The sequence below is a fragment of the Sprattus sprattus genome (assembly GCF_963457725.1).
Source record: "Sprattus sprattus genome assembly, chromosome: 9".
NCBI lineage: Eukaryota > Metazoa > Chordata > Actinopteri > Clupeiformes > Clupeidae > Sprattus > Sprattus sprattus.
In genome coordinates, this window is record NC_137928.1 from 30,185,073 (window position 1) to 30,195,415 (window position 10,343).

General features: G+C 37.6%; 1 protein-coding gene across 1 annotated transcript; it reads left to right on the forward strand.

Moving 5' to 3' along the window:
* Window positions 1–1,299: 1,299 nt before the first annotated feature.
* LOC308370439 (olfactory receptor 52D1-like) lies at window positions 1,300–4,370 on the forward strand (the record flags this gene model as incomplete). Its single annotated transcript, XM_080845089.1, has 2 exons — window positions 1,300–1,623; window positions 3,762–4,370. 2 exons carry the CDS (start codon window positions 1,300–1,302, stop codon window positions 4,368–4,370), a joined length of 933 nt encoding a protein of 310 aa, XP_080701215.1.
* Window positions 4,371–10,343: the final 5,973 nt, after the last annotated feature.

The following is a 10,343-nucleotide window of genomic DNA, read 5'->3' on the forward strand; positions in this document are numbered from 1 at the left end:
GGACGAGCCCTAAAGAAGGGCAATGGGCCGCAGACTAGCGTGCGCGTGTCAAGCATGTCAAGGCCATGGGCCACGCTGAGTTTGTTTACCGTCCTAATGCATTATGTAGGCAGGTCCAAATCGAAAGGGGTTGGTGTTGGGTCAGCCCAGGGGATGTGATTGGGCCAGCCCAGTGTCAATAGGGCCGCTCATGAACTACTTTCGTGGGCCAGCCGGTCAGACCATTATATGGGGAAAAAAAATAAAAATAAAAAAATTCGGGACTATCGGCCCATATTGCACTTCGGCCCACCGGGCAAACGCCCGGTATGCCTGACGGCCAGTCCGTCCCTGGGTTTACTAATTATACACAAAACTAAAATTGTTTTTTTTTTTTGTATTATTATTATTGTAAGGAAGGAAATGAATGCCAGTCAAATACAAAATAACCAGGTATCCTCTTAGACCATCAGACTCATTCTCGAAGATGTGGGTTTCTTTAGGTCCTGTATTTTTGGATAAATCTGCCACACAATAAAATGTTCTGAATTTTTAACAATGAGACTATTATATCTGTACCTTTATTTACCCTTATTAGTCTACTACTGTCTGAGAAAAAAAGAAGGCCTACTACACATATTCTATAGTTTGGGTTATACTATATAAATACTATTATATAATAGAAGACCTGCTCTATCCATAGCAGTGGGTTTAGGCCATTCAAATTCAGATATACATGTAAAAGAGATAAAACTAAAATGTTCTTGATGAAATCCTACTGGAATTTTAGAATACCATGAAATGTTTAGAATACTAAAGTATTGCAACAGAGAAAATAAAAATCCCATTGGAATATCGAAACATTAGTTAGGAAACAGCAGGAGAAATTTCCGATGTTATACTCAGACTACATAAACCATTTCAGTCAGTGCAAGAGGGCACAGCCACAAATTGTGTGTGAGCACAGACAGGTGAGGGCATTCTACTACTACATCCCATGTAAGTAACAGTGATTAGTTACAGATTCTGCCAGATTAAATAGAATGCTCCTCTCTTACACAAATAGTGAGAGTTGAAATCATTCTAAAAGTAGAAAATATTAATAATTACACATGGCTCTCTTTTGACAAACTCTACCAAAAGATGAATGAAGTATTAATTTGGATTAGAAACACATAAAGAGTGAGGATGTATTCTTTTTGGAAAAGAAAGCAACAACAACACATATTTACAGAGTGTACTGACCAGTTGTTGATACTGCATTTTATCTTAGCTTTTCTAGTATCGTCAACACCAGTGATCAGCTAGGGCAAGAGGATCATGGAAAATGGATCTCACCCGTACTACTTTTATCTCACTATGTACAAAGATCAGCAAAATTTCAGATACATTTATTTCACCTTGGTATTGATATTATACCTTGTTATTCTTTCTATGAACACACTGATTATACTGGTCATATTTCTTGAAAGAGCATTACATCAGCCCATGTATATTTTAATTGCTTGTCTGTCAGTCAACTCTCTTTATGTTGCCAATGGGTTGCTTCCAAAGATGTTAGCTGATCTTCTCTTAGACACTCATGCAGTTTCTCGTCCTGCATGTTTCATACAGATTTTAATAATATACACATATGCGTCATCAGTGGCGTTTCTACATTAGGGGCAGGTGGGGCAGTGCCCCACCAGACCCACGAGATGGCGCTGTTGAGAAGAAGGCTCAATCCATTCCTACTTCGTTGCAAACTATACATATATTTTTATATGCAAAGTAGCGTACATATTTGTGTGAATAAACTTGACTCACAAGCATTATAGTCTTGTTTTGGAGTAATTTGATTTGTGTGTTCTACTGCCTGTGTGCTTGCCATAGGCATGAATGAACGTTATGTCTATATTTCCGTTTCCTGTTTCCGGAGGGGCAAAGATCCACGCTGCCCCACCGTTACTATAGAAACACCAATGAGCGCGAACCACACCGGCCAAAGTTAACATTGAGGCTAGGGGCAATTTCAAATTTGCCCCTAGACGTTAACTGCGTAATCTACGTATTCTACGTAATGTAGACTGGGATAATGGGAAACCCGCGAGAACTCTACCCCGAGACTAAGCGAAAAAAAAAAACATACAGTGAGAGTGAGATCAGGAGTTACAGGAGACTTACCGAAGAGTTCGCTATCGGTAGATTTTTTTATTTTTTTTTAATGAATGGATAAGAATGAATAACGTAGATTGTTTGCTGATGGTGCATTTCAGCACATTGCCGCAGGAAGAAAAATTGGAAATACAACGTTTGGGACCACACAGTCCATGCTTTCTATTGAAAACACCTTCATTAATGGACTGCTGGATTTTAACGACAACGTAACGCTCAAGCAAAGAACCGTGGAGCCAACTTCCTTTTTAAGTGATCTGCATTGGTGAGTCAAAACTGAGCTGAAGGAGATCGTTTTGTTTAATAAATTATGCAAGTTATTGAAGCTATGTGTCTGTCTAATCTTTTTACTTTAATGCTATATTATATTGCGTACCATGTTGGCGCTCTGAGATTATTTGGAACGAAGAGTGCGTTTAAAATATAATGCAATATTATTATTAATATTATTATAGGCAACATCTTTGTGTCGTGCTGAGCGGTAAAGCATGTGACATGTATTTGAAATAGGATGTCTGCTCCCTGCTGGCACTCAAAATGCAGCCCATAGTATACCTGACTGGTCTATATATGTAGGCCTACTGTTATAATAATCAGCTACCTCTATTTTTGTAATGTAATATGACCTGAGCTGCCAACCCTCCCGTTTTTCCCGGGTTTCTCCCGTTTTCTGATCCATCTCCCGCCGCCCTCCCGTTTTGTCATTTCTCCCGGTAATCTCCCGAATTTCACGACTTACAAATGTATTTTATTAATAATCAAATCAAAATGTGTGTCAATGTTCTAAAGTTGCCATATCATCTATGAAACGCAAGCGTGAGAGGCAAAGCAAGCGTCAGCCAATCAAATTGCCTTTAATGCAAAGACAACACAGGCTCTAGCCAATCAGATCACGTTTATGGTCACGTCTCAAGAGACCGAAGCTAAAAAAAAAAAAGCTGGCTTACCAAACTCCGTAGATGGTCGAATTTGTACCTAAAAGTTGTTTGTTTTACTTATATTTTTATAAAGTTACCGAGAAATAGACACAGAACAATGTAAAAAAAAAAAAAACATTATTGCAACTGAAAAATACGTCTGAGAGGATTTGCGAGGTGTCTGAGGTTGCTATCATTCACTTTGAATGGGGATCCGTCAACCTTGACGGATCAACGCATTCCAACGCACATATTATATTATACATATTTAATATAGAGTTGCCAACTTTCAAGACGGACCTGGCATGAGAATCGGTAAGATTGACCAAAACAGGTGTATTTTTTTGCCGTGAGATGCATTGAAGTCAATGGATTTGTATGACATGCTAGCGTGAGACAGGACATAAAAGCGTTTCACGACAAAAGCGTGAGAGTTGGCATCCCAGATATTATATTAAATTATTCATATAGCACATTCAAAAACAGCTAACGCTGATCAAAGTGCAGTTTAATTTAATCACAATAAAATAAAATATGAGAACAAATAAGTTGACTATATGCACAACATCCCAGTTAAAACCAACATTTGCCCCCCGGCCCCGCCGAAATCTCCCGGATTTTGCTACTCAAATGTTGGCAGGTATGAATATGACGTCAAATATATTTGCCCCACCAGAAATTTCAGGCTAAAATCGCCACTGTGCGTCATATGAATTTACTATTTTAACACTAATGGCTTATGATAGACTTATAGCAATTTGTGAACCCCTGAAATATCACAGTATCATGACGACAAGGACACTTGCCATCATGGTTGCTGTTGCTTTGCTATGTCCATTGTGTGCAATTAGTTGCAATGTTAGCTTAGCCTTTCGGTTACCTTTATGTGGAAACAAGTTAAGAAAACTGTATTGTAGTAACTGGTCTGTTGTTCAGCTTTCTTGTATTCGAACTACACTGAACAACATAGTTGGAATTATCACCTCAGTAGTAACAGTTTTTCTTCCATTGTTTTTTATTTTGTATTCATATATGAGAATTCTTGTTATTTGTCAAAGGAACTCCTCAGAGTTTAAAAGAAAAGCCTTGCACACGTGTCTTCCACACATTGTGACTTTTGTAAATTACTCAATAGCTGCATTTTGTGATATCATTTTAAGTCGTTATGAACTTCCAGATGTGGTGGCTGTGATCCTATCTCTGGAATTCCTTTTTATACCGCCGGTTTTAAATCCCCTTGTTTATGGGTTTAATTTTCCAGAAATACACAGAAGAATCTTGCTTCTCTTAACATCAACCAAAATGTCAATGACTTCTTAATGCTAAAACTGCTATGTTAGTGTTAGATCGATATGATTAAGATACTGTACTTTACGACCACATCTACAAAGTATTTTCACGTTCATAGAAAATATTAAGAAGATAGACTAAAACAATAATAGGTAACACTTTATAATAACTACACACAATTCATCATTTGTTAAGCATTTGTTACCTATTAGATAATGGTTTGTTCACCATTAGTTATTTGTTGTTCAAACATAACGTATCATTAGTAAAGCATTTGTTCACATAGTTATAAATGGTTTGTTTATAGTAAATAAGTCTTCTAAAAAACTATTAGATAATGGTTTGTTCACCATTAGTTATTTATTGTTCATACATAACGTATCATAAGTAAAGAATTTGTTCACACAGTTGTAAATGGTTTGTTCATAGTAAATAAGCCTCCTAAAAACAATGCTTGTAAATACATAAATGATACTTAATACCAAAACCACCATTTATAAATTAAATCATGTTCCCATTATAAACCAGTTGCAAACTATTACTAAATGCTTTATTCATCATTTGTAAAGCAAAGCTCCCATGTTAATTCTCATCAATAAAGCATTTGTACACACACTCATTAATGGCTTGTTCATAGTAAGTAATGCTGTCCAAAATTACGGTAAGTAATTTGACCATTATTATCTAGGCACTTAGGAATGTATAAGGCTGGTTAAAACCTGGAAGTTGATGATTAACAGACTATCTAGACCAGGGGTGGGCAATTATTTTCCCCAGGGGGCCAAATGAGCAACTGAAAATATTTTGGAGGGCCGGGCCAAAATGCCGAACTCAATTATGCATAATAAGAGTAAGAGTGTTTGTTATTATTTGGCATTTCAAATGTGATGTTAGCTTTCAAAAATATAATTTATTCAAATTGAATTTCCAAAATGATAAACAAAATGTGTAACATTTGACTCATTTTAGTCACATTAATAACAAAGGGCATTTTGAGTTTCATATACTATTGAAACAAGGATTTTCTTAGCTTTCTAAAGACATTACATCATCTTTGTAGCCAAAATAAACAAGACAACAAGTCACTGAACTGTGTAACTGTGTTAAGAAAATTGTCCCAGTTTTGTTGCCTTTTTGACTTTATATGCCTACATCAGTGGTCCCCAAACTTTTTAGGCCTAAGATCACCAACCTTTGCCTTGGTGAAGGCAAGATCTACCTAGTGAGGCGTTGAGTAAAAAAGACTGTCCAGACTCCAAACTGTACTTACAGCTTATCTTTGTATTAGGCCTTGTTGTAATTGAATTAAATCAAACACTTTGGTCCAGCTTTCAAATTGATGTGTCCAAGAACACATTTAACCAGGGGTTCTCAATTATATCAATTATCAATCCATCTCAAACTATAATTTTTCTAAATTATTTCCACAGCCCATATAGAACCACAGACAGCAATTATGTTATTAGTTTAACGCTGAAACTATATGTCAGATTTCATCTTCATATCCAATTTGAAATCTCTGTCTGTCTGCAATACCGCTTGCGGCCACTACGCAACTTCGGCGCTCTCAAACTTGCCATGCATACACAGTAATAGAAAGCATACGCAGCATCTATCGTTGGGCAAACCAACAGGTGTTTTTCGCCTGGAAGTCTCTAGATATCTGGCACCTTATTCAATTTCAAGTTCAATTTCAACACTTCAGCTGTGTTTACAGCTGGTATTCCGAAGTCCTTAAGAAAACAGTTTGAAAATGAAAATGATTTTTTTGTAAAAAAAAAAAAAAATAATAAAAATAAATGGAATTATCATGTAATCTTTCGCGGGCCGGTCAGAATCACCCGGAGGGCCGTATTTGGCCCGCGGGCCGTACAATGCCCAGGTATGATCTAGACCTACATTTGTTCATGCCTTAAATAAAATGTTATGATTTAGAAATAGGCCTCAACTAATAGCTGGGGTGTTAATACATATGTTACAAATACTTACCAATTAGGTTATCCATGATTAATTCAGGAGTTGCTGCTGGTTAGTAAAGTATATTATGTGAGCCCATCTAAAGTGAGCACTTTCTATGCTTTACAAAGCATTTATAAATGAATTGCAAACATCACCTGGACACAAACATGTATTATTCTATGTGGACATGCCTTCAGAAATATGCCTACCGGTAGTTAGTGCTACTGCATATTTAACAAGCAGTTAACGACACTTCAATTCCTGATTAACTCATGAGTTGCTACTGATTAGTTGACTACATGGTGTGAGCCCATCTAAAGTGAGGACTTGCTATGCTTTACAAAGCATTTATAAATTAGTTGCAAACATAAACTGGACACAAACATGTATTATTCTATTTGGACATGCCTTCAGAAATATGCCTACGGAAAGTTAATGTTACTGCATCTTTAACAAGCACTTAACAACGCTTCAATTCATGATCAACCCCATGGTTCAGCACGAGACGCCGGCGTTACACGGACCTCCCCCCACCTTTTTTAGCAACGTGTCTGAATTTTCCTTAACTGCTTGCGGCCAAGACAAATGTTTTTTTTCTGAAACATACCTTGATAATAAAAGCCATATATGTACTCTACGAAACTGTGTTGTTATTTTTCGCCGAAGTACATTAAATTCCTTGTTCTTAATACATTTACTTTCGTACTACACACTGCAACCTAACTTTGGTTTGAATGCTGGTTTTACGAAAATGGCTATTCCTCCTATCAAGTTACTAAAACCTGATTGACACTTTTTTTATCCAATAGTACACATTCTCAGGTTTGAAATGGTACCTCATTTGCCTGTCGTTGAGTAATGTAAAGGTCTGATTGGATAATGCGTAACCGAGAAATCAAGATTTATGACTGTGCGCAATGACGCAAGTCATTGAGTCCGTCATCACGACAGCGACAGAGTACACAACGAGGCAGCTGAAGTAAGAGTTTCGTGCGAGTTCAGATCTAATTTATATTATAGTCCTATAGTTTAGATTAGTTTATATCCTCTATTGCATTATTGTCTATTCCTTCATTCAAAAATGAAGAAATATACCACCTAAGCTTTAGAGTTCCTGTTTTATGACGGCGAAGAAGACGAGGATGAAAACTTTGAATTGGCCGATGATAACTCACGAGGAGTTGGATTGGGAAGATCGCATTCACGGTGTCCTTGACATGTAAGTACATATCTGCATTAACTACTAAGAGCATGCATTTCGGTATGTTTCCACGATATTATTACCAAGTAGTATCTGACTAAAAAGCAGGAATGCTAGCAAGCAGGCTAAGCTACTTATGTTATGTGGGTGGATGCAACCGTCATCACGAATTGGTTATTTTGTATAGCACGTTTTCCTGGTCTTATTTGTTTGCTGTTTACATAGTATTAGTGTTATAATAGTAGTAATATAATCAAACTAATAGTGTTGTTTACATAGTAAGAAATGCTCATACAGCTGATGGAGCAAAATATACTCTTGTCTATAATCTTGATTTACGGACACGCACCTGACCCATTCACACCTCGATAAACCAGCCTAATTCCTGCTATCAAAAACCCCGTATTCACCCTTTGTTCCCTGATCTCACCCCATCAACCCTAGAGAATTCTCATTAGTATGTATTATCAGACTCTGTAACCAAGACATCAAGATATATATTCTCTTTTGTCTCACAGACAACTACGCAATTAGCACCTAACCCCACCCCATTCTATCAAGATCTAGTCACCATTTTGCATATATCTTATGTTTAGTTGCATATTGTGTTTTGTTATTTTACAAAGTTGTTTTGGAGATGTTCAGTTATGCTTACTCAGTAATCTATTGTTTTATTTTCGCTGGGTTGCTTGTATAACATTTGCCAATTGATTTTTTCCCCCCAGAGATGTCCCTGCACAAGACACACCTGTCCTCTCCCAACACCCCTCAGCTCTTTGACCTGCCAGGACCATCAAGGCCTCCAGCTTGAAGGTTTTTCATTTTGATTTTATTTTATGAAATACTGAGACCACTGGAACAAACACCAGGACAGGCTTCACTTCAAATAAGTACAAAACCACAAAAAACATTTGTGATGAAGTGGGTAGGTTTGGGTAGGTTTTGGATAGCCCAAAGACCATCATGTATATTTTTACAAGAAAATAGAGTACAATTCAAATGTTTAAATTGAAATGAATTCAAATTGGTTTGCTGTAGTACAGATGGCAAGAAAAAAGTTTGAATGCTGGATATTCAGTGACTTTTGTATTTGGTGACTTTGGAGAAGTTATGAGACACTTGGAGACGTCTAAAAAGACACCATGTGGAAACTGATGTGTAGCACTTGTAAACTTTTGTCTATCTTCCTCAAATTTTTTACACACACTGTCAAGATGTTGGTGAATCAGGAAATAAAGGTTTTGGTTTCCTCTGACATTCAAAACCCAGTTCTATACTGAAAAAAAAAATAAAATAAAAAAGGTTGTTGTGTTTTTCCCTGACAATTCTTACTTTTACTGCTCTGAAATGTAAATTAAAATGACATAATAAACACTTGGCCCAAGTGTCTTCTTTAATTTAAGCCATGAATGGTTATTATGCAATGTATAGAACCAGAGATATTCAAGTTTTAAATGTTAGAGAGACAGCAGAGCAAAATGGGCGGAAATTGTGAAAAACGCCCTGCTGGTTCAACAGGTTAACTCATGAGTTACTACTGATTAGTTGACTACATGGTGTGAGCCCATCTAAAGTGAGGACTTGCTGTGCTTTACAAGGCATTTATTAATGAGTGGCAAAAGCTAGCAGATACCAAAGAGACACAAGTAAAAGTAGTATTATTTTAAGAAAAGGGAAAGAAATGCCAAAGTGATGAAAACGTACAAATATTTATTTAAAACTAAATATTCACACAAGTTGAAAATCATCACTTAAAATAATGAAACTGTTGAGTTCAAGTAATGCTTATATTTAGACATAAAAGCTTTACGCAGACATCAATAAAACATTTGGAAAGAAATTATGAGATTCGGACTGGAAAGGCTTTTCGTATATCCTTGAACAACCGTCCAAGTGGCCCACCATCAGGGTGACCGGAGCCAAAAAGTCAATCATTTTATCCGGATCACGGCACCATTGTAACAAGTCCTGCGTTGCGTTCTGTGTGAGTGTTTGCTGGGCAAGAAATGGCCACGCACTGAATTTCTGGTGCTTTGTTCCACCGAAGTGGAGCTCCGTACACTGAACACATTAACATACAACGAGACAGTCTGTAACATGCAGTTGTCAAACACAATATATATATATAGTCCAAGACAGGTGGGGGTCCCGGGCCTTGTTGATGAGGCCAGCTGCAGTTGGGAAAAAGCAGTTTTTGTGACGTGAGGTTTTGGTCCTGATGGACCGCAGCCTCCTGACGGAGGGGAGGACCTCAAAGAGTATGTGACCCGGGTGGGAGGGATCGGCCGCAATCTTATCTGCCTGCCTAAGGGTCCTAGAGGCAAACAGGTCCTGTAGAGATGGCAGATTGCAGCCAATCACCTTCTCAGCAGTGCGGATGATACGCTGCAGTCTGCCCTTGTCGTTGGCAGTGGCAGCAGTGTACCAGGTGGTGATGGAGGAGGAGAGGATGGACTCGATGATGCAGGTGTACAAGTGCACCATCAATGTCTTTGGCAGGTTGAACTTCTTCAGCTGCCGAAGGAAGCACATCCTCTGTTGAGCTTTTTTGGTGAGGGAGCTGATGTTCAGGAAACGGAAGGACTCTGCAATGTCAACTGGGGAGTCTCTCAGGGTGATTGGGGTGGGTGGGGCTGCGTTCCTTCTAAAGTCTACAACCATCTCCACTGTTTTCAGAGCATTTAGCTCATATCATATGACAAACAAAATACATGCATTAAATATCATATCGTATGTATCACATGTTGCAGTTCACAATCTTTGAGAATATACACCGTTATGTCATCATTATACCATTTCTTTGTGGGTTTATCACTTATAAATATATGTTTAGTATAGCATAC